The following is a 26,228-nucleotide window of genomic DNA, read 5'->3' on the forward strand; positions in this document are numbered from 1 at the left end:
GTTTTCGTAGTTAAAGAGATTAATTACCCACCTGGCACTTAGTGAAGGGGTTTTATTCCCTCCCTAACTTCAGGGGAAAATCTCTACCCGGGGAAACAGCCTTTCTCGGAGAGGTGACCTTGGTTAAAACACATAGTGCCAAGAAGGTGAGCAAACATATTAAGAACAGTATGCCATATATGCCAGGTCCCTTGAAACAGCAAGGAGGGACCGGCTCCCAGCAATAGGGCTACAAATGTTTTTTAAATGAAACACAGAAATGTTGGTGATCATACAACAAAAAATATTAGCTTTAATATAATAGTGGGTTATGGAGATTATTACACCAGCACATGCATGATTCAATCTTTTGATTAAAAAGCACTATACTTAAGTGAGTTATAAAAAGCTCAGAAAACTGGAAACATAAATGCAGTCTAGAATAGATTATTCAGACTAATATACAAGTCTTGGCATGAATAATAAGAGAATTGTGGTTGATCCACAGAACAGTTGGATTATGAACCAGAATATGCAAATTAGGTAACTATTTATGATAATTATTAAAATGTTAACTTGCAAATAAAGCACAGAAAATAACATTCTACAGTAGGTTGATTCAAGCACAGTATAGGACAAAGCTGTATAATTAGAAATATATGTAGTTTATGGTATGTATTACTTTCCATGTTAATACCAAAGCAATAACGTAAGCACAATTGAATTTAAAGTTAGGATAATTGTATGTTCTCTTTACACACATGCACACTTATGCACATGCACACACTCAAGTGCACACGCGCACACACACACAGACACAAACACTCTATTTACTTACTATGGGCTCCTCTCAAGTCTCAGACTTAGAAGCTTCCACTTTTTCACCTCTATACATGGTAGTTAGTGAGTTGTGCTGATTTGTTGTCCACAATACTTTAAAGCCACTTACATTGTCTTTATTTGCAAAGCCACAACACTCCTTGCCCAGGCTTCTGAACCTAACGTATGAACTGCTACTTTGCACAAGATTCAGTATCTGCTTTCATTTTCTCCATCAATAGCTCTAAAAATAACTACCAGAATAATCTTCACATAAATAACCATGCTTATAAGGCTTGCAGTGCTGAGTATGTATGTAGATATTATGTTTTGTTTGACCTGATTACAAATCCAAGTCTAAACTCCCATCCGAAGACTCAAAGGCCTTTGTGAAGTGGCCTCCTGTCTTCTCCAAACCAATGAGACTTTGGTTCTCATCACACCCATCACCTCATTTTATTCAGTACTTTCAATCTCTCCTATCAATGATTAAATATCTGGTTTATTGATTCTGTTCCTTACTGCTCGTAACAGATATTTCAATCCTTATAATTTTTCCAGCTCACTCTTATATATTCCTATATTTTAGCCAGATTTCTTTTCTTCTTAATTTTTAGCATCTTTTATACTTGGTTTGAAAAGAACAGGTACGCTTCTTGAAAATACTAAGCATATTTTAATAAAATTTACTTCCCTTTCCTAGACTTAAACCTTTTCTATGAGTATGTCTTTACTCGGTCCCCTAAAAACAATGCTCCCTTGATTTTTTCTATGACATCTTTTGGTCTTTGCCTATTTACTCATTCTTGATGTCAGCTCTGTACTTTCTTAATAAGTGTGAAAAAGGGTATGGTGGTGAATTACTTTCCTTGGTTCCCTTCATTATCCACATATTGATGTTTAAATCTTCCAGATCTTAACAACCTGGGCCAAATTTCTAACGTGAGTTGCCATTTGCTTACTATGGCTCTGTAGAACAGAGCTCACCTGGGTTCCACTACTTCCTGTCTGGATAAAGTGAAGCATTATCTTCTGTTTAAAGATACATCAGTAAAAATGCAATGCCTGACTGCATAGATCCCATGGTTCTACACACTTTCCTGGCATTAATTTTTCTATCGCCAAATGCAATATGCCATGACCTATCTTCTTCTCACTTGTATAATAATTATCTTTGCCCTTAATACTTTTTCTCCAAGTTGAAATAAATATATTCTTTGTCAACACTTTTGTTTATGAGGAAGTTCTTCTGTTTGGTTGCTTAGATACTTAGTATAAATGAGTTTTTGGAATTGTCTCAATGGCAGCATTGTCATTGTGTTAACTTTTTTTGTAGAAAGGTGCTTTTAAGGGCCAGCAGGTCCGCATAGTCCAATAGCATTTTCTGCTTGTCATCTCCAATCTGCATGCTCCCCCCAATAGTCAGTACATGCTAGTGGTCATATTAGGGTAGTGAACAGAGTTGGCATAGCTCAATGCCATCCATTGCTACTGCTGGAAAATGAGGTCAAAGCTTCTGCTTCATTGATTCTCCATAGTAAATGATGGCATATGTGATACCCAGTAATTTCTGTATTCGGAGCAAAATACTTTGCCTTCTACAAAAAAAGACTGTCTCTTTTAGCATAATAGCAACTTATTATTTTGGACTAGGAAAGACTCACGGTTCATCAGAATAATCTGGGAAGACTTTTTAAAATAGGGATCCTGAACCCCACCCATGATTATTCTCCTTTCTCCTCCCCTCCCCTCCCCTCCCCTCCCCTCTTCTCTCTCTTTCCTTCCTTACCATCCTCTTTCTTCTCTTCATCTCTCACTTTTGCATTTGTACCCGTGAGTGTACACACACACACACACACACACACACGCGCGCGCGCGCGCACACACACTATATACCTGCCCTCAGGTGATTTGGATTATCATTATGTTCCTAACCTTGTTGTAATCTGTAAATGGTAGGACCCTGAAATCAATGGAATGCCTAGAGAAATAACAATATGCCAGGAAATGACAATCATAATAAATAAAAATATTTGCATTTACATATTGTTACATGTTAACTTAAATTGAGTAATTATACTTGTGATCATATAGGCCTTGAAATTGGGCCTTGGTTCCATTCAGTTGCATAATAATGAATTTTTTAAAGTTTGTTTTATACTTATGCATGTGATGGTTTATTTCTAGATTGACTATAGTTTTAGTTTGTTATCTATCTACATTTTACCAGTTCTGTTAACAGTTATATATATTAAGCACCACACATTGTACGGCTTTATGTTTCAAGACTGTAATAGTATTTAAATTTACTATTTTCTCCCCCAGACACTGTGACTCGGTTGAACATTGTATAAAAAATACAATAATTAATAAATAATACAAGAATAAACTATGCTTGAACATTGACCTATTAACCAGGCACTATTACAGTTCAATTCCCAGTCAGGGCACATGCCAGGGTTTCAGGCTCAATCCCAAGTAGGGGGCATTCAGAAGGCAGCCAATCAATGATTCTCTGTCATCATTGATGTTTCGCTCTCTCTCTTGCCCTCTCCCTTCCTCTCTGAAATCAATAAAAATTTACTATTTCTCCACTCTCTTTGTTTATAGGGTGGGGCAAAAGTAGGTTTACACTTGTGAGTATACAAAAGCATAGTTTATTCTTGTATTATTTATTAATGTATTTTTTTATACAAACAACTGTAAACCTACTTTTGCCGCACCCTCTATATTATATTCAATATTTTGTATAATTGCCATCAGGAAGGATATTAAAAGGATACCACAAATTTTTCATGCCATCTACACTAATAAAAGACAAAGATGCTAATTGATGGTACTTTTTCGCTACGCCCATCAGCCAATCAGAAGAGTATGCAAATTAACCCAACAAAGATGGCCGTTAAATTTGCATACTGCAGGCAAATCCTGCCGCGCAGCACTGCGCGGGTGGCAGTGCGACCCCGAGCCACCACCAGCCCTAGCGCGGGATCCGGGCCTGCCATGTACAGCCCGGGGTGGAGGGGTCAGGTGGCAGCGAGATCCCGAGCCACCGCCCGCCGCAGCGCGGGATCCAGGCCTGACGTGTGTGACCGGGGGAAATGGGGCAGGCACCGCGGGATCTGGCGTGCCATCTGCCACCCGGGGAGCAGGCCTAAATCAGCAGGTGGTTATCTCCCGAGCGGTCCCAGACTATGAGAGGGCGCAGGTTGGGCTGAGAGTCCCCCCCCCACCACCAGTGCACAAATTTTTGTGCACCGGGCTTCTAGTCCTTCTATAATTCATGAAAGACACTTCTTGATAATTTAAAAAAGAATCAGAAATGTTTTTAATTACTAAGAGAATAAAGTTGCAATTTTCAACTTAAATTATGAATAAGTTTATTCTCTATAAGCAGAATTAATAGTCTTTTTCTTTTATTCTTCCACTGGTTCCAGTATCTTAAATACATTAACTAAAGTGTTTATGAAAATGATAGGTAGCACTTATTGAGGACTTACATTGTGTTATAATCTATACTAACCACTTTACATGTACTTATCTCATTTAATTCTTATAACCACACTTTCTGGTAAAAATTTTCTTCTCCATTTTACTGATGAGGAAACTTAGATATTGAGCAGTTAAGTAACAGAATTTCCCTTTTCTCTCTTTTACTTATCAGGCTCTCATAATGCATATGTTGATGTGCTTGATGTTGTGATACAGGTCTCACAGGCTCTGTTCACTTTTCTTCTTCCTTTTTTCCTTTTGCTCTTCAGGCTTGATCATTTCAATTGCCCAATCTTTAAGTCTGCTGTTTCTGTCTTCTACCTACTCACATTTGTTGTTGAGCTCCTCTAATGAATTTTTTTATTTCAGTTATTGTATTTTCCAGCTCCAGAAATTGTTTCCTTTTATTATTTCTGTATTTTTATTGATTTTCTTATTTTGTTCATTCGTTTACCTGATTTCCTTTCCTTTATCTATGATTTTGATTAGTTTAGTTTTGCTCTTTGAGCACCATTAAGAAAGTTGTTTTTAAATCTTCGTTTAGCAAATCTAATTTGTAGATTTCTCAGGGATAGTTTCTGTCACTTTATTTTTGTTCCTTTGATGAGTCATGCTTCCTGTTTCTTTGTATCCTTTTTGATTTTTGTGTGACAACTGGATATTTGAATATTATAATTTAGTAACTCTGGATATCAGATTCCCCCATCCCCCAGGGTTTGCTATTTTTATAGTCTTAAAACCGTTATAGTGTATGTGTCTAGTGACTTTCTCAAAGTATTTTTGCAAATACTTAGACCTTGACATATGTAGTCACTGCAGTTTTTATTTCTTAGTTTGTGTTCTGCTAGAGTTTTGACAGAGGTTTCCTTAAGTGCCAGTACTTAAAACAAGATAAAAAATAAAGATTTCTTTGTCTTTGCAGATTGGCTTTGTGCTGTGACAGTCCTTCGTTTGTTAGTCAGGCTTGTACTCATTTGAGTGATCAACTTAACTTGGAAGCTTAAGGTTTTCTCAGTTTTTTCCTGATCATGCAGCTTGTCTCGGGCATGTGCATGGCCTTCCACTTCCCCTGTATATCTTGGTGCTTTTGAATGTACTAATTTCCCCCCAAATTTTTCATAAGCTGTTGCTCCCAGGCCTTATATGGTCTATTTTATGTTTCAGTTGTAATCTTTGCCCCAGTCTTCTGCGTTTGTTTGGCTTACAGTGTTTTGACAAGCAATGCCCACCATCTTTTTTTTTTTTTTTAGTTAGTTGCAAAAGAGATGAGTATCTTAAGTCCTTCAAAATAGAACAGATTTACACAATTATTTGCAAATATGATTGGTTCTGCCGCCCCTGGAACCTCGAAATACTAGGTTCTCATGCTGGGAACTGGTTTTCCCCTTCAGAACTGCTGCTGCACAGGGGAGGGGCTAAGGCAAGGGCAAGTAAAAATGCCACAAAGCTTTCAAGCTGCCTTTCTTAATTCATTGTTCATTTGTTCTTTTGTAAATCTTTTACTATTTACCAGAGTTGTTCCAAAGTTGTTTTCATTGCTTGCTTTCAATGTTTCTGAGGGAGGATAATTTGGAGTTGTATATTCCACCGCTCTGTTGATGTAACTGCTTTCTTTTTTAATGAATTCTATTAATGATTTAATAGGAATAACAAAAATTTTATTTTCTTAAGTTAAAATTGTCCACTCAAAATTTACTTATTTAGGATAGTTTCTATGCATTTCTGTTTTATATCTGAGTTTTTGTTATCTAACAAATAATTTGAAAATATTACATAGAGAGCTAAATAAGACCATTAAATCATCAGAATGTACATAGACACCAATAGAGAAAATGGAAAATTACTAAATACACAGATTTACTGTATTTACTTGAGTGCTGGTTCTTAGACCTAATGAGTGGTCCTGGATTTTAGCATAAATAATTTGTCTGGAGAGATTGTTGTTTAACTGATTCCTGAAATGAATCAGTGTGGCTACTGTCTTCACAAATGATGCTGAGTCTTATGCTTTGCCTCGACCTTTGTCAACATATGAATATACTTAATTCATAGATTTTTAGAAAATCATTACATAAAATGGGATTGTAAATGTAACTAAAACTTTTCAGTTGTAATACCAGTTCATTTAAAAGACATAAAAGGTTTTATAGGTCTTTATACTAACATTTGTACCATCTTTTCCTGTCACAACTGAAATGTGGTTACCCATAGCTTTATTTTCAGTGTGAACCAGATCTTTTACCCCCTCTTACTATTAAATATTCATCACACATGCTTGGTGACGTTTCTTTTACAATGCAGAGATAAACCCTTTTTATTATGTAATAGTTATCAGAATTCATACCTAGTGTGACGTGATACCTAAAATTTGATGTCTTTTAGATGTGCACCAAAGACACGATTGACTTCATGTGCTCATTCACAGCAATGTGCTGGTTCTTTTTGTCCTAACCTAGCTTAAAATCTCTGGTTCTCCTTTCATTAAGCAGATATTTGTGCATAAAAAGCACCATAGAATCTGTTGTAAACTTTCATTTAGTGTGATCTAACAGTGCACAGATAGATGCTATAAGTGCCCTTCACTAAACATGACTGCAGTAAATGCTAAAACTGAGAAAGGAATTAGATTTTCGTATTTTGAAATATGTCAACACTATACATATTTTTGGCTTAATAAGTTAGATATAGGTGTATTAGAAATTACTAGTGAAAAATACTGTGCTCTCTGTATCCTCATACGAAATAAGCATTCTAATTGTGAATATTATGAACTCATTTTACAAACTTACCACTAACAAGAAATAAATGTGTTATATAAATTTCACACTGTAATGGTCCCAAGTAATTAATGAACTATTTCTATAAATATATAATGTTGAACAATGTTATATTATATAGTAACACAATACGTATGTTATATATTATATATGATTTATGCATTAAAAATTTACTCAGTTAATAAATCCAGATTATTTTATTGATTAGTTTATGTTAAATATTGAAATACCTTTAAAATCACAATTGTACTTTAAACATTTACTTTATTGTTAATAAGCAAGTGAAAGGAAGCCTGTTATCTCAACATTTAAGTATTTGTGTCTTTGACCATTTAAAGGTTTTTGTGTAAGATTACTTTAATAATGTGTTTGTGTGTGTGTCTGTGAGAAAGAGAGGGAAATAGTGCTCTAAAAACAACCTATGCATCCTTGTTAACAGTCCTGCTTCTACCTGGTAACTTAGATCTAGAATCAAGAACAACTAAAAACATTATATTAAACTCTCTTGCACCCTCTGTTGTTATTTTTAGGGAACACTACACATACCTTCCCATGATTATTAGCATTAGACTTATTAAAATCCCTGATAAAATTAATACTTAGTTTATTATACTTTACCTCAAAATTAGGTTATAGTAAAGTAATATTTGTTTTTAATTCTTATTTGTTATTTCTTGTGTTATAGATATGTTTTTATTGTAAAGCAGCTTAAAAATGAAAGATGAGCCTTTCTGTTTGTCTTTGATTTTTCCTACTAATGCCTCCAAATGTTTCAAACAAATGAAAGTCTCCATAGGATATAGCACACTCTATATACAATTTTCCAGAATTACAAATTCTATCCGTGTTTCTGTAAACCTTTCAGTTGTCAGACAATATTCTTCCAAAATAAGAGTCTAGAATCGTCCATACTAAAATTAAGAATTTATAACTGTCAGGAACAGATGTTTTCATAAACATTTGCTATAATTAATTTCAACTAGAGGATTGAAGGAACAAAGCAGTTTTTCCCACTTCAAAACTTTATTGCCTTTTCCTCGTATAGCAAACTCTGAAATCTTTCCTCTAGTATTGTTTAGAGAAACAATTGTACTCCTTATTTAGTATGTTTTTGAGAAAGAAAAACTGCCTTTTCCTCTTATTACTAGGCTTTGAAATTACATTTAATGTGATATATTTATTTCAAAGCAGGTATAAAATGAAGACCACTTTTGTAATATATTATGACAAAACCTAGGTTTGTTTTTTTTAAAACTATAAGTCTTAATTATTTGAAGGATTTTATGTTTGATCTGTAAATATCAGCAAAAGGCAAGAAATGTTCCATTGGTGAGATTTTATATATTTAAGTAATCATGATCTTTAATTTTATAGAGAAAGAAGGCTCATATATTTCAATATATGATGTACTTATTCTATGCTGATTATAGAGTGTTTCACAGGAAATGTCTGCAAGCTGTTAAATAACATGTGTTGTAGGAAATTTTCATTTAGCAAGACAGAGACTAATTTTCCTTAACATTTTTTATTTATTGTAAAACTATTAATTTTTAAAGGAAATGAAGTATATTGAGTGAGTCAATTTACAGTACCCATATTTTCAAAGATTTAACAAAGTATACCCACCTAGAATGATCTTAACTGTTCTTTGATTTATTTTCTTCTATTATAATTATTAACGTTTTTGAGCCCTATGATCCTTTTTAGGATTTTTGTTTAATCGAAGAAATCTGAAAGTACATTTTGAAAATACAGGGATAAAAGTACAAGTGGGCTCTGTCTAGTTCTCATCCTCCTAAAACTTGGGTGCAGCCGCAAAGATTTTGAAGAGAATCAGCATTCTTGACTAATCTGTCAACTATAAAATGTGTAAATAAAAATATGTAGCTGTCATTAAAATTACATTTCAGCTTTCAATAACCATTTAATGAGTGGCATAATTATATAAGAATGGTACCTTAAGTACTATATTCAATAATTAAAAATAATCTCATCTTTAAAGTGAAAGCTCTGTAATTACTATTTGACTTAACCAGGACCACTGTGATGATCTCCAGTGGCACCTTAGGTTGTTCAAAGTGGATTAAAAGTATAAATTAAAATTGGATGTATCAGTAAATTATTAAGCTTTAAATATCATAAAAATGAATATAACCTGAAGTTTGGAAGTTACATTACAGGAATTAGGAGTATAAAATGTAATCAGATTCTAGTCTTCTTAATTTGTTTCTAAAAATAAATACGTTTTATAGTAGTATACTGTGGTTTCATAAAACTATACTTTGCAGTATGTATTTAAAAATTTAAGCTATTAAAATAGTCAATAAAAATATGTATATTGTGGCATTGGTGAGCATTTTTAAACTACTTTAGCAAATTTATTTTTATTCTATAATTTTAAACTTACAGGTATGAATTTGTTCTAAATCTGATTTTATGAGTATACCAGTTTCTTGAGAGAAAATGTCTTTTTTTCCCCTAAATGTTTGATATTACCACATGAGGCAGAAGTACTTTTTGATGTTATTTTTTTCATTTTTTAAACTGCTGAACTTTTGCCCACAGTTAAAACCTAAAGCTTTGGGAAGAATATTAAGATGTATTTAAAGCTCACTAGAATACATTATTATTCACCACCTCCCAATTCTGCTTTCTGTTTTACTTCTGTGTTTACCAAATTTTTAGATAGGGTGAACTGTGAGCTGGAAACATTCCAGTTTTGCTCTCTGCCTGTTCTCTTTGACTGTGCCCAGTGATCAGGGAGGGTGACTTGGTCACTAACAAAAAGTTACCCTTTGTTGATTAAGTGCTTAAATATTAAATATTGGCTTGCCTGTGATGCATAAGAAGAAAATACCTGTACTGTACTTCATTTGTTCCTGTTAGCAGTCACTTTGTCAGTATTCCTATCCAAGTTAGAAACAGTGGTGTTGGTTATTTCTTAGCATCAGTATAAATATTTGGCCTCATGGGCTCTGATTATAAAATACATTTGGGGGACGGATAAGGGGATATCCGCCTTTTGATCTAACATACTGCATAGGACTCTCACATAGTAGCTTTTCAACTGAAATATTCAGTTTTCTAATATCCATTATTTCAGTGTTTTTAAATTTTTTTTCCAGGCGACTCAAATAAAAATGGAAGAAGAACAAGTTCTACTTTAGATTCTGATGGGACTTTTAATTCCTATAGGTAGGTGATGAATACATAGATGTGTAATATTACAAGATAATGTACAAAATAACTAATCTTACGGGACTCTAACCTTAGAGTAGTAAGGAACTGCTACCTTTACTTTAAAATTATGACAAATGTAAAGAATATTAAGATATGATTGTTCTGCAGATTTATTGAGTAATGGAAATTGCAACATTCTCAATTCTTGAATGAATGGACTTATTGTAGATATCTGTTGTTAACCTATGTTAGGATAATTGGAATGAATATATGTGTAGTATTAAGCTTCATTATAATCCTTTTTTTTGTGCCAGTATATCTTTGATAGTACTAAAGGCTTTTTTTGTTTATTTAAGTTTTCGGCTAAAATGTAGAGTACTGTTTATACGCAATATAAAATGTATAGAGTATGAAATGTAATCTGTGGTTACATTAAGTGCTGTTTGTTAATATCCTGTTTGGCTTGTCAGCAGACAGGGTAGTTATGCACTCAATTAGTGAATTTTAAAAAGGATACACTAGTTAAGAAAGTAATGCATTTTATCTAGTCTTTTGTTAATACATATTCTCCTTTTAACCTGAATTTGCTGGAGTCTTTATGGAATTTGTACCTTCATAACAGAGAAACCTAGAAAGAAGAAAGAGTAAAGTATTTCCAGCAATATTGGAAAATTTATATAGTGAACTAAAATGATATAAGAACTAGGTTTACTTTTTGAGGAAAAAGTACAGATTCAATAATAGTACATTTTGGCATTATAGATAGCAAAGCAGATTGTTGAATAAATAATTGGAGTACACTGTCCTTATGGTTAATTGGTTCTGATACTTGTGTAATGACACTATAAAATATATGCAAGAACCATTGTACGCTTGGAAACTCATTTGAATGTTAAGCTGTCATTCTTTTTATATAATAAATATGGAATTTATGCTTAGAATTTTTATATTTTTATTTGCATACATACTCTATATCCCTAATGGGAACTGTATTACTTGTTTCCTCAGATCCCAGGCAAGCTTTTAACATCTAGGGTAGGGACTAGTATACAGGAAGCACTTAATAAGAATATAGTAAATGTGAAATTTTTTACAGTTGGTTTATGAATTCCAAAAAAATGAGCTGGTAATTGAAACACTTGACATCTTTATTTTGTACCGGTTGGGGTCTGTATAAATAACCAGTTGCTCTAGTGTCATGGATACTACAAAAGGCTTCTGTTCCCACAGTGTCCTAGAAGGTATTATCACAGCAGTCAAGCTCATATGTTGTCATTATATTTTCACGGTATCTGTCCTAGCTTATAAATGTTAGAATTCTCCAAATCCTCCTTTTAGTGCTGAAGTGTGATATAAACTCAGAATTTGACATATTAAATAATAGGTAGAATCCTCTATCTGAACATGTTGAGCTGATCACTTCAAATAAAAAGGAGAATATAAATGATAGTTAAGTAAAGATTCATGAGTTGGCATGTAACTGAGGAATGTTAATATGATAATTCATGTGAAATCTATGGTGGTGATATTATTAGATATAAATACAATAAAAAATAACCAAGACAAAAGGGAAATAAAGATATATTTCAAAGGAAGGAAAATCTATATGTATATAAATTTTGTTGGTGAAATATATTTTACATTACATTTATAGTTTAGCTAATTATTGTAAATAATGGACATAATGTAAAATTAAGAGAAATGTGTTAATGTGAATGCGCAGTATTTGCAATTTATTGTCTTCTTGAATAGTTTGAAGATTAAAGGATCTTAGTTTTATTGAATGATAATTATATTTTGAAAATGAACTTCTAATGCAACTTTGCACAATAAATACTAGGTTGTTAACTAATATATTTTTAATCAATGCCTGTCAGTGTTGTAATGTTAGGATATTAATTTATTATTGTAATTAAAAAGGCAAGATAAAAAGCTCAGGTGGTACAGTATATAAAAACAAGCTTTTAATAGTTGGCAGGCCAGTGCTGTTATTAAATAGTATTATAGTATTTAAGGTGTGAAATGAATATTTTTCTATTCAGTAGGCAATAGTTCTTACAATATAATGAGCTTACTTGTGAATTTGACACTTGGGTCAAATGCAGAATTGATAGAAGCACAGCTTTGGGGTATATTTTCATATTGAGTCTAACTGATAAAACCAAGGAATTGTTGCAAAATCACAGTACAATGGCAACAGAATTGTCAGTAAAATTTACTTTTGAAAATGAAAATGATTTTTTTCCTGCCATCATAGCTCTTTTAAACTAACTAGAAATAGGTCATTGGAAAAATGTTAATATTCCAACCCTCAAACATCCTAACAATTCTACCTTTGTATATTGCTTAAAATGCCTCAAAAATCCTGACCTTCCTTCACAGCTAAATAGTTCTGGCTGTCAGCCTGGTATGAACACACTCAAGCTGCATATACTTCTGTCCAGGATAATGATCAGCCTTAGTTTGTCACCTGTTAAATGGATTCTGCCTTGTCACGGCCGTTTTAAAGACTGAGATAAAATGTCTAAGATAACGCTTTTGGAAAATCTAAAGGCAAAGCATGGCATCATTATTATTCTTTTATGCTTACCTCATGTCTATTGTCAACTTTGTAGCCTTAGTCCTCATTTAACCCTTTTATTGCACACTAGAGGCTCTGTGCATGAAAATTCATGCACTGGTGTGTGTGTGTGTTCCCTCAGCCCAGCCTGCCCCCTCTCACAGTCTGGGAGCCCTCAGGGGATGTCCTACTGATGTTCTAAACAGCAGTCTGGCCTCCCTCTGCTTGAGGCGACCAGGAGGATCAGGGGAAGGCGCCGCCCCCATTACCTCACTGCTGCTGCCAAAGCTGGCCATCATGGTTGAGGACCCTCAGCCCTCACTTCTTAGCACTGGCCCCGCCCCCTGCCCACTTTTGGGGGAGGCGATCTGCGGCCAGGCTGGCTGGGGGAGGGGCTGTGGGAGGTTGAGGCACCGTGAGTCGCACCCTGTCCAGCCTCTGGAGGCTCCGGACCACAGTGCCACTGCCGCTCCCAGCGCTGCCTCTGCGGAAGGAGGGGCCCAGAAGGAGGGGCCGCGTGGCTGCCAGCCATTGGCCCTTGCAGCCACTGCGGCTTTGTCCAGAAGGACATCCGGTCTAATTAGCATATTACCCTTTTATTAGTATAAATGCCGAGGTTTTATTAACTTTTGAATTGGTCACCTAAACCTATATTTTTCCATTGTTTCTTTTAATTTGGTCCTAAATTTTCAGATTCAAGAGGACACAGTCGCCATTTTCTTATTGTTGTTGTTAATGTTTTTTAAAAATATGTTTTTATTCATTTTACAGAGAGAGAGGAAGAAAGAGGGAGAGAGAGAAACATTAATTAATTCATGTCCCTTACTGGGGACTGAGCCCCAAAACCTGGTCATGTGCCCTGATTGGAAATCAAACTGGCGACCTCTAAGTGTATGGGATGACGTTCAAGTCACATTGGCCAGAACTGTTGTTTTGTTTTGTTTTTGTTAGTAATATCTAAACACTGTGAGTTGGTTCAAATTCGGACTCCAAATACTTTGGAGATTTGGACAAGTTTCAGCCTCACTTTCCTTATCTTTAAAATGGGAATAATAAAACGCAATTATGAGGAGTCACTGGGATAATGTCACATGGTAAATGCTAAATTTCAAAATATTCACTGGTTTTAGCTTGTCATCATTTTGGTAACAGAAATTTTTTATATGCTCCAATATAAAGATACCAAAAAGAAGACTTAAAAAAGATTTGTCTTACAGGAAAATAACTTTTGTCTGTTAGCAGAAAGCTAAGAACAAGCTTATTACCCTGAGGCTTAAAACTCTCAATCTCTGATACACATTGCCTTTGTATAGCAAAATTGTACACATAGTAAAGATGAAAGGAAGATGTTTTACTATTAGTGTAAGTTCAGAGACGGATTTTTGGAATTTTTTTTTTAAATATATTTTATTGATTTTTTACAGAGAGGAAGGGAGAGGGATAATTAGAAACATCGATAAGCTGCCTCCTGCACACCCCCAACTGGGGATGTGCCTGCAACCAAGTGCATGCCCTTGACCGAAATCGAACCTGGGACCCTTCAGTCCGCAGGCCTATGCTCTATCCACTGAGCCAAACCGGTTAGGGCAGATTTTTGGAATTTTGACAAAAAATTTTGAAGTTTAAAATTGATGGAACCTAATCCATAGCTTTGTGCCTAAATGTTCATAGATTCGTTTTTCATAGGCTAGGAGTTTTTCTTGGTGTTTGTGTCTTTTATTGTTTTGCTTCATTGATTCAAGATAGAATATAGCTGCATTTAACTCCTAAGGCACCAGTATGATTGCCATCTGATGCCTGGGTAATAGACTAGATCTTGTTTTGGAAGTTTTTGTTAAAAATTGATTTCATATGCCCTAAGTAATTTTCAGATGGCTGATTAAAATGGAAAATGAGTAAGAATTGAGAAGATATTATTGCTTTATGCTTTAGATCTTGTAATTTTGGGAGGAGACCAGTTTTAATGTTTTCTGTCAGATGATATGAGCTTTCCATTTTCCTTATAAAACCATTAAAACTGAGAGACTCCTTGCTGGGTATGAAAGAAAAGTAGTTTGCTGATTAACAGTTTGCAATAGATGTTTAACTAAGTGACTGTAGCACAAGGCCACATGATAGAAGGAATACTCTCTCACTACCACCCTGCCCCCTTTTCCCAAGGGCAGCTGACCTTCTCCTCTGCAAAGAGGCAAGCCCCTTGCCAGCATATATGACTACAGACTATTACATTAATCTGTTTAGCTGTAGTACCAGCTGCTTGCATGTTTTTAATTATCTTATTAGGTGGTATAACAGTGACCTATGAAATAAACTGAAGGTGAACATTTTAAAATGTTCTTTTTTATGTTATGTTCTAAATATCTTTATTGATCAAATTATAACTCTCTACAAAGGTTCATGGGAAGTCTGTATGGTTTTTGAGGCATTGTAATGCTTTTTAAAAGTATGTCATAATTCAAATATAGGAAATAACTTCATTTTTGTCTCATTAGATGGTATTGATATAGCCACAAATATTTGTTAAAATTCATTAGTTTAATAGTCAATTTGTTAGAGAAAACTCAGTCCAGTTATTGGTATTCTCTGGGAAACTCAAAGTAATGTTTCATTTCCAGACATTGTCTTGGCATTCTATAAGTAGCATAGGTTAGAATATAAACCATTGTAGATTATTTTAAAATAAATTTGTATATTTAACTCTGATTTTCTATACTCTGTCTATACATATATACATACATGTATAGTACGACTAGTAAATCATCTAGCCTACCCTAATTATTTTCAAATTTTAATTTCACATGGTGCCATTTCTGAGTATATTTTCCCAAGCTGTGCTGTTAGGAAAAATGTACTATCTTTTGGATATTGACAATTGGAAAATTTTCCAACAATACTTTGTCAATGCAATGTTGATTCCATGAGACACAGTTTAAAACAATAACAACTAATGGTTCAGTAATGTCAGAGCCAATAAACAAATACTGTAATAATTTAGTTAGAAACCCTGGTATTGAAACAAAAAAACAATGGTATTTGGATACGAAAGAATTTCATATGTGTATCTTTTGCATTAATAAATACTACAACTAGGATAGTAAGATAACCCGAGGCTTGAAAAATGTATAAACACCTTAAAAACTTATAAACAATACATTATTTATGTCTTTAAAAAATATTCATACTTTTTGGATTCTAATCTTTCTCACTAAAGCAGTGGTTCTCAACCTTCCTAATGCTGCGACCCTTTAATACAGTTTGTGGTGACCCCCAGTTTCATTGTTACAAATTGAACATAATTAAAGCATAGTGATTAATCAAAAAAACAATATGTAATTACATATGTGTTTTCCGATGGTCTTAGGTGACCCCTGTGAAAGGGTCCTTTGACCCCCAAAGGGGTCGTGACCCACAAGTTGAGAACCACTGCTCTGAAGAAATACTATATTTCATATTTCAAAAGAACTTTTGTTGAAGAAATAAAGGGAATTTTCCCCCTTTCTATATTTTCTTAACTTTGTCTAAAGTGATGGGTATATAATTTTTTAATAGTGATCAGAGCTTCCAGAGTTGCCTCCCTTTCTCAATACAATATGTTCCATATCCCACAGAGTCAAAGCTGTTTAAGTGGGTAAAAAGTTTTTTAAAATGTACTTGGTTTATATTTTATAATCTAATAGTTAAGTCTCTTCCTAAATAAGGGGAAAAATGTTAATTTGAACTTTAGTCATTGAGTAAATTGTAAAAATTAGTCTTCATCTTGTATCACGAAGATTTGTATGTATTATCTTTACATGTAATAAGCAATTTGGGAGGAAGTGGGAAACATTCTTCCATCACATTTATTTTTGGTATAATACCTTTTCCAACCATTTAATAGGTAAGAATGTCATATGTCTCTTGAAATGACAATGAAGTAATGATTCAAAATATTAGAGATCATAGAGCCAAAGCATACTTTAGATTTAAAATTCAGAAATCTGGGTTCTAGTTCATTCTTAGTGTGATATAAATTTGTTAATCTGGTATTTTTAAGAGTGTGCAGTCATAGAATCATTTGACTTACTGAAAGTTGTACTGTATTAGTTTGTTTAAGCTGCTTTAACAAAATACCAGAGACTGAGTAGTTTATAAAGAACAGAAATTTATATCTCATAATTCAGGGGGCTGGGAAGCTTAGCAATGAAGGTGCTGGCTGAGAGCCCACATCCTGGTTCCCACACAGCCTTTTCACTGTGTTCTCATAAGGTGGGAGAGCTCTCTAAGGACTTCTTTTGTAAGAGCACCAACCTCAGAGCCCTAGATGACTTAATCATCTCCCAAAGGCCCCACCTCCAAACAGCATCACATTGTGTGTTAGGTTTCAATATATGAATTGGTGTTGGGAGAGGAAGCACACTCAGCCCACAGCATATATTAAAGCACTTAGGACCAACGTGAATTCCCATCCCACTCCACCACCTTTTCCCCTCTTAAGTTCCTAAGGCTTGCCACTTTAATTATTTTTCCAGGGCATCATGGCTTAGTAAGTAGATGAGAAAGGAGGGCCTAGACTTAAGATTTCTTTTCTGATTCTTAGAGCATTGCTTTTCTCATGTTAATGTGCTGCCTTTATTTGCTTGAGAATCTATACAATTATATGACATAAACTCTTTTAAGTTCTTAAGAATAAATACATGATTTAGGGAAACAATTTGGAAAAAGCACACAGATAGAAATGAGGCTGTACCACTACTGACCACCACTTATTGACCACCATTTATTGCCTGTGGGACCTTAAGCAAGGTAATTAACTTCTCTGATTCCTAGTAACCTCATTTGTGAAATTGTAATGTTAACAGTTCCTGTATCACAGAGCAGCAGTTTTCAACCTTTTTCATCTCATAGCACAATAAACTAATTACTAAAATTCTGCGATATACCAAAAATATGTTTTTGCTGATCTGACAAAAAAAAAAGGTATAATTTTGATCATTCACACCAGGCAACTATTGTTGTGTTGGCTGTTGTCAGTGCCTCTGACTAGTTAGGTATTGCATATTTAAAAAATTCTTGTGGCACATTGGTGTGCCTCTTGCCACACACCAGGGTACCATAGCACAGCAGTTGAAAATCCCTGTCATAGAATTCTAGGGCACAAACCTAGAAATATGTAGAACACCAGGCCCAGTCACTTTATACATAAAAGGAAACAAATACTAGTTTCATCATCTTTCTTTCTGTCTTTTCTAAAACTTTAATTTTAATCAAGTTTTCACCTAACAGAGTTGTCTTTTGTCTCAGAAAAGTTTTTTGGTTTTTTTGTGGGGTTTTTTTGGAAAAGTATTGTTAAAATTCTATTCAGTTCTAAGGTGGCAGTAAATGATATTTAAGATTAAAATCTACACTTACCTATAAAAGATCAGATCTACAGATAGCTACAGTAATCTACAGGTTATATCAGAGGAAGTTTTATAAAACCCTCTAGAGAGGTGGTGCACAAAATTCATGCGGGGGGGGGGGTGTCCCTCAGCCCGGCCTGCACCCTCTTGCAATCCGCAACCCCTCAGGTAGGGTCCCTAGGCCTGGCTGCGATCAGGGCCTATCAAGGCTTTCCTTCCCCTGGCTGCCAGCTGCTGGCCCCACCCCTGCTGCTGCCACTGCTTGCCATCTGTGTCTCGCTGTTCCCCTCCCCTGCCACTGGTCGCCTCCCTCTGCGGGGCGATTGCTGGCTGGCCCCTCACACTTGCCACAGCGTCACTGGCCAGTGGCCTGGGTCTCCCTCTGTGGCTGCCAGTAGGGTAGCCCTGGCCTCCCCCCAGGATCGATCACCCTGCTGGCTGGTTGCCTGGGCCTCTCTTTGGGGCAATCGATCTCAGAGCACCCCTCCCCCCTGCCGCATCGATCGCCCACAGTGGGTGACCTGGGCCTCCCTATGCGAGGCGATCCTGGGGCAATGGTGGGGCCCCCAACCAATCGCATCGCACCCACCTTGGCTGGCCTGGCACCAGTGCATGTCATAACATGGTCGTCCAGAAGGTCATCCGGACGGTAGGTCATTCTGCTATTCAGTTGTTTGGACAATTTGCATATTACCCTTTTATTATTATAGATACTGTCATTTAGCCTCACAATCTCATTATTTCTTTTTTCTTATTTCCCTATTTGCTTAAGTAGCACCACAACCGTTATAGTTAAATTATAATTTCAAAAAACACAAAATGTATAACTTTAACATTTTCAAGAAACCAAAATCAGGATATTACCTTCTATTCTTATTTCTATAATGGAGCTGCAGTTGAGAGAAGACATGAAAATCACATTTGAGTGATGAATACATCTTCTTGAAGTAACTTTATTATTTTTTATGATAGTGGAATTCGTCAATATCTCTGCATCTCTATAATATACAATCTTCCTGAACTAATTATTGCTCACTTAAGGCTCTGGAAATATGTTACTTTCTATTTAAATAATTAACTGGTTTGTTTTCATGTACAGTCATGCATCAAATAATGACGTTTAGGTCAATGACAAGCTACATATAGATGATAATAGAGCTAAAAAATTCCTATTGCCTTGTAACATCTCAGACATCATAGTATAAGGTAGCGGTTCTCAACCTGTGGGTCGCGCACAATGAAAATACATCCTGCATATCAGATATTTACATTATGATTCATAACAGTAGCAAAATTACAGTTATGAAGTAGCAACGAAAATAATTTTGTGGTTGGGGGTCACCACAACATGAGGAACTGTATTAAAGGGTCACGACATTAGGAAGGTTGAGAACCACTGGAAGGCATTACTCATGTATTTGTGGTGATGCTGGTGTCAACAAACCTGCTGAGCTGCCAGTTGTATAAAAGTATATCACATACAGTTATGTACAGAACATAATATTTGATAATGATCATAAGTGACTGTGTTATTGGTTTATGCATTTACTCTGCTATGCTTTTTATCATTTTTTAGAGTGTTCTCTTTCTGCTTATAAAACAAAGTTTGCTGTAAAACAGTATACTGTGTTACCCTGGCAGCAACCTCATACATCTCATTTATTACATTTTTTCATTGCATCATTTTCTCTGGTGCTTGATTCAGTCTCATTTTGTTTATTCATTGTGACCCCCAAGCATGCAAAATTCACTGCTAATGTTGCCAATAAGAGGCCACGGTGAGTGATTGTCCTGAAAACGAAATTAAAAGTGACTAAGGACTGGGGAGGTGAAAAATTAGTGATGGTTATTGCTTGTCAGTCAGGTAAGCCTCATTTTGTCATAGCTATGATCTTGAAGAACAAGAACAAAGTGATGGAGGCTGTTAAAGATCTGCTTCATTGAAGGCAATGGGACTAACAAAATTCAAGAAGGGCCCCCGTCGGGCATGGAGAAACCTCTAACAACCTGTATGGAAGACCAGACACAGAAGAGTATCTCTCAGGACCATGATGATCATGGCCAAAGCAAAAGGTTTGTTTGCAATGTTGACAGAAAAGGCTGAACCTGGCTAGGATTTTGAAATTACTGCTAGTTCTGGATGTTTTAAACAATTCAAGAATCCATACTCATTACATAATATGAAATGAGTGTTGAGTCTATGGGTGCTGATGTGAAGGCAGATGAAGAACTTTTGGAAATTCTAGAAAAGCTGATTGAAGAGCAAAATCACTTGACAGAGCAAATATTCAATATGGATGAAATCTCCCTAATCTGGAAACTGGAGGCCTGAAAGGACTTTCGTAAGAAGGCCAAGTCAATGCCAATTTCAGGGCTTTAATGGACAGAATAACAATCTTGCTTGGGGAAAATGTTGCAAGTTCTCTGGTACAGTGAGAATCCAGGGCCTTCAAGCATATCAATACACACACTGCCAGTGTCCTACAGGAGCAGTGAGAAGTCATGGATGACCCAATTTCTCTTCCAAAATGCCATCCTGAATTGCTGTGCCAGTGAAATGGAGAAATACTGTTTGGGGAATAGCATACCTTTTGAGATTTTGCTGATTGTTGATAACGCTCCTGCACTTCCTCTTTTTACTGATGATCTTTGTCCTAATGTCAAAGTGGTGTTTCTCCCTCCAAACACCACCTCTATGATCCAACCAATGGATCAAGGAGTTATAGCAGCTTTTGAGGCCTACTACCGGAGAGGAGGACCTTTGTCCAGGCTATTACTGCAACCGAGGAAGACTCTGAGAAGACACTGATGCATTGCTGAAGGATTTGGAAGGATTACAATATCTATGACTGCAGCAAGAACTTCGCTTGGGCTTGAAGTGATGTTTCCAATGCATGTATGAATGGTATCTGGAAGAAGATACTCAGAAGTTTTTCTATGACTTCAGAGGATTTGCCAAGGATAAGTAGGTTGTAAAAATCAACAAGGCAAACAATGTCATGGCTGACATTGAGGAGCCCCTAGAGAGAAATTGACTAATAAGTTATTGGAACCAGAACAGAAACTCATAGCTGAAGAAGATGTAAGAGAGAAGGAAACTGCAAGAGAAGAAAAAGAACCCCCAAGAAAATTCATAGTAAAGGGTTTAGTAGAAGCTTTTGCACACCTCAGCAGGCTCCTTAAAATGTTTTAAAATATGATCCCGAACACTGAAAGGTTTTCATTATTAGAGAGGAATGTTTACAGTGGGTTATCTGCTTATAAGTATATCTGTGATGACAAAGAGAGACAAACCAACTAAACCACTATGGACATATTTCTGACAAAGTAATACCTCTTTAAGAAGTGCCTCAGGCTGGTCCTTCAGGAGGTATTCCAGAAGAAGGCATTCTATCATAGGAGATGAAAGCTCCATGCATGTGATTGTTCCTGAGGCCTTCCAGTGGGACAAGATATAGAGCTGGAAGACCATGATATTGATCCTGACCCAGTATAGGCCTAGGCTGCTGTGTGTGATTGTCTTAGTTTTTAACAAAACATTTTAAAAGGTAAAAAAAAAAATCAATAGAAGAAAAGCTTATAGAAAAGGATATAAAGAAAGAAGAGCCCTGGCTGTATGGTAATTGATTGGACATTATCCTGTATACCAAAAAGGTTGTGGGTTCCATCCCTGGTCAGGGCACATACGGAAGGCAACTTATCAATGTTTCTCTCTCACATTGAAGTTCCTCTCTTTCTCTCCCTTCCTCTCTCTCTAAAACCAATAAGCATATCCTCAGGTAATAATTAAAAACAAAAAAGGAAAGAAAAAGAGAAAAGATATTTTTATACAAAAGTGCAATATGTGTTTTAAGCTAAGTATTATTTAAAAAGTCAAAGGATTAAAAAAAATAAAAGTTTATAAAGTAAAAATGTTATAGTAAGCTAAGCTTATTATTGAATAAAGAAATAGATATATTTAGAAACTTGGTGCATCCTAAGTGTGTGATGCTTACAAAGTCTACAGTAGTGTACAGTAATGGCCTTCACATTCACTCCTCACCCACTCCCTGACTCACCCAGAGTTAGTGCAAGCTCCATTCATGGTAAGTGCCCTATGCAGGTGTACCATATTTTACCTTTTATATTGTATTTTTACGGTACCTTTTCAGTGTTTAGATATGTTTAAATACACAAATACCGTTGTGTTAAAATTGCCTACAGTGTTTTTAGTATAATAAAATGCTGCACAGGTTTGTAGCCTATGAGCAATGGCTGTGCCATCTATTCTAGGTGTATAGTAGCCTCAACCATCTTGGTTTGTGTAAGTGCACTCTATGATGTTTGCACAATGAGAAAATTGCCTGAGGATTCATTTCTCAGAACATCGCCCCATCATTAAGTGATGCATGACTGTATAGCCTTAAATTAACATCACCCAAACTGACTTGAGTATTCATATTACACTTTGAGTTCCTTTACTTCATAAACCTCTTCAAGCCCTTTTTATTAACTGTAGCCAGGCTTTAGGGGAAATTTTTTTCATATTTATTTATTTACATTGTCAGCTGCAAGCTGCACTCATCTAAAGACTGTGTAAATGTTTATCTTTGAAAAGACACGCATACATTTGAAACATGAGGCTAAGCTTCTCTCAGTCAGTAAGCACTGAGGTCCCTTCCCCAGGTCATGCTTCTGTCTTCTCCCAGTGGGAATGTGCCCACTATCAACTTTTGTAGTGAATTTGTTATATATTAGCATGTGCTCTTTTTAGGTATGGTAGTGAAACAGAAAAAATCAATTAAATATTTGGTTCGTGATGTTGAAGTGTGTTGCTGGATCTATAATTTGAGAAAATAATGCATAGGATTAGGGTTGAAACTTGGAAAGTTATAAGTCTTTTGAAACATTTTACAAATAGCTTACTATATTGTTAACTCTATATAATGCTTCATATCTGATTTTTTATTTGTAACTTTCAAAGATACAGTTTTAAGGATTAACTTTTCATTGAATATTTTATTAGAAATTGATATTCAGTATTTGTCTATTTTTTATATCAGATTACCTTGTCTTTTGGGAGAAAATAACAGTGGTTAATAATCTAATTTTTCATTTTATTTTTAACCCAGAGCTTTTAAAAGTGTTTCTCTGACATGTTTATATATTTTGTTTATTTGCTTGTTTGTTTTGTTCAAGAGAGGTAACATATTTCAATCATTCTTCAAATCTTTATTGTACACTCATTATAGGCAAGCCAGTGTGCTAAACCGCCAACACCAAGACCCAAAGAGGAATAAAACATAGACCCTGCCCCTGGTGTCCTTACGGTCTAGGGGAGACAAACATGGAACCAACTAACGTAGATAATGATGTGTTTGCAAAGGGAGCATTTTACCAAGAGCAGGGGGATACCAGATGGGGTAATTAGAACTGAGAGGTGGGGGCTGGGGACAGGACAATATGTTTACTGGACATTCTAGGACAGCAGTTTTCTGGGGTGAACAATATGAAAAAAGACAATCTTCATTTTCTACTCTTTAGCAATGCAGTTTTTTTGCATTATTAGAATGGATGAATTTGATTGGCCTTACATTTTTTCAATGACAAAATTATGCCCTTATCTGAAAAGACAGCTAAAATGACCCACAACATGGCTATTTACATATATTTGTTCCATTGTGGAGACATTGTTACTTTGCTGAACTGCTCTTTATACAATATTCAAGTTTTAGGTTTCAGTATATCATAGATGTTTGGTATATTTGAATCAAACATAATAAATGTAACTGGGTGTTAATAATGTCTGTTTAAATCCCACAAAATTAAATGAAATACTTGATAATGATAAAATTGAGAATAAAAATTATATGCCTAGAAATATGGGGAAAATCTATAGAGCAGCTATGGGGTAGAATAAGAAATAGCCTGCTAATGAGGAAGTATTTGAAATGTAAAAGACGTCCTGGTATAATCTGAACATATGGACATTGTTTTCATTCCATGATTATAGATACAATGTTCTGAGAAAGATATAGAAGTAGTTCAGTCTGCTTGACATACCCTTGAATACTCTCAAGCTACTTGCTCAGTTTAGGAAAGTCATTATGATGACATGCCCAGGTCTCTCAATTGATTGGAAGTAAATCAGGATAGTTGAACAGCATCTCCTAACTCTCCTTACAGGTTTTTAATGTGCTTCTAGATCGTCAAGTTCTCTTGAGCATGAGAGCTCTACTGTCATTGAACCAGGCACAGACCTCTCATTATTTAGATTTTGTACCACCCATAATACTATCTAATAATAGACAAACATGGTAATTGACTGTGCCTTTGCTATGCCACCCATTGGCTAATCAGCACGATATGCAAATTAACCACCAACAAAGACGGTGGTTAATTTGCATACTGCAGGCAGGGCGGGACAGCGCCATCCCACCTGCCCCGCCTCCATCTGGGCCTGCTTTCTGCGACCCAGGGTGGAAGGCGTCTGTGTGTGACCCAACCCCGGGCGGCCGAGTGGGGCAGGAGTGATCAGCCAGCCCGCCCAGGCATCCTGTGTGCGACCCGACCCGGGGCAGCGCCCCAACCCCTAGATTGCGTTCTGTTTGACCCCCTCATCGAGTAATAATGATCAGAGTGGGGACTAGTGTGGCTTCAAATAAAATGTAAAATATAATTAGTCCGGTGGCAGAGAAAGTTATGATTAACAAAATTTGGAGTAAAATTATTATGGTAATATATAGTTTTTTTCGTGCGAGGGATTCTTTATTTATATGATACTGGCTAGCAATAATTATAAGCGGTAGAAGTCAAGTTGTTAGTATTAGTAGAGGAGTTGACAGTGAGTCGGAGAAAAATAATATGGATAGGTTTAAGCTATTGTCGCAGAATTGATTTATTAGAGGTAAACACACTATACTGATTACTAGACTTGGGGCTGAGGGACACCCCCACTACCCCCTCCCCCCACCAGTGCACAAATTTTTGTGTACCGGGCCTCTAGAAGGTTTATAATCTTCCAGGGAACTACTGTTGTTTGCTTGCCACTCCCTATCTTACCACTGGGCCCCACCCAGAGCCTGCCTTTCTCCTTTGTATTCTGACTGTGTAGGTTGAAGAGGGACTGTTTTTCCACATGAGAGATCTCTAAGAGGGTGGAGAGAGTGGAGTAGAATCTATATATATATAAGCCTAAGTGACTGGTAGCTATGATGCACAATGATCACCTGGGAGCAGACACTCAATGCACAGGCATGGAAACATGGAACAGACTGATGAATCTCCGGGTCAAGGGGGATAGGTAGGAAGAGATTAACCAAAGATCTTATGTGCATACTAGAGGCCCAGTGCACAGATTTGTGCATCGGTGGGCTCCCTCGGCCTGGCCTGTAGGGATCGGGCCAAAACTGGCTGTCCGACATCCCCTGAGGAGTCCCAGATTTCGAGAGGGCACAGGCTAGGTTGAGGGACCCCACCGGTGCACGAATCTGTGCAGTAGGCCTCTAGTAAATAAATAAAACCAGAGTGGTCTGTTAACATTTTTAACGCTGCTCCCATTCCTGTTTCTGCCACTGCCACCTGGGTTGTTGAAGGACCCTAGAGAAGGAACCCCAGCCTTTCCATCTCTAGATGCCATTGCTAATCCTACTCTTTAAAGACTCTGTAGCAAAATGAGAATTTTCTTCATGGTGCCAACTTTAAGTTTTATAATAGCATTCCATAATATAAAGTTGTTACTTATGGAGACATCTCTTTGGTTCATAGAGATATCTGTGGTCATATAATTAAATTTTTGTGGCATGCATTTGGAATCTGAATTACTGAATATATGGATAATAGAATAGCAAATAACAAAAGGCCTTTTTGTGAAGTCATGACAAGATTTGGGTCCTTTTGAAGTAGGTGAACTTTCAAATAATAAAAAATTTCAGCAATAGAGAATACTTCTGTCTAACACAGGAATTTTTATGACACCCAATTTAATTTGGGCTAAGAGGTCATGAGAAAATGTTTCATCTTCCCCTATGATGCAGAGCAACTGTTTTAAAAAATCAGTAATAA

General features: G+C 35.9%; 1 protein-coding gene across 15 annotated transcripts in view; it reads left to right on the plus strand.

Annotated features, from left to right (window-relative positions):
• TBC1D5 (TBC1 domain family member 5) overlaps nt 1-26,228 on the plus strand; it is a 431,389-nt gene that overhangs the window by 199,727 nt on the left and 205,434 nt on the right. For all 15 annotated transcript variants that reach the window (XM_006770168.2, XM_015568088.1, XM_015568082.1 and 12 more), the window contains one exon: nt 10,193-10,262. In XM_006770168.2, coding sequence (XP_006770231.1) covers nt 10,193-10,262 — 70 coding nt within the window. The remainder of the gene's footprint in view (nt 1-10,192; nt 10,263-26,228) is intronic.

This window comes from Myotis davidii, unplaced genomic scaffold (genome assembly GCF_000327345.1).
Source record: "Myotis davidii unplaced genomic scaffold, ASM32734v1 scaffold962, whole genome shotgun sequence".
Taxonomy (NCBI): Eukaryota; Metazoa; Chordata; class Mammalia; order Chiroptera; family Vespertilionidae; genus Myotis; species Myotis davidii.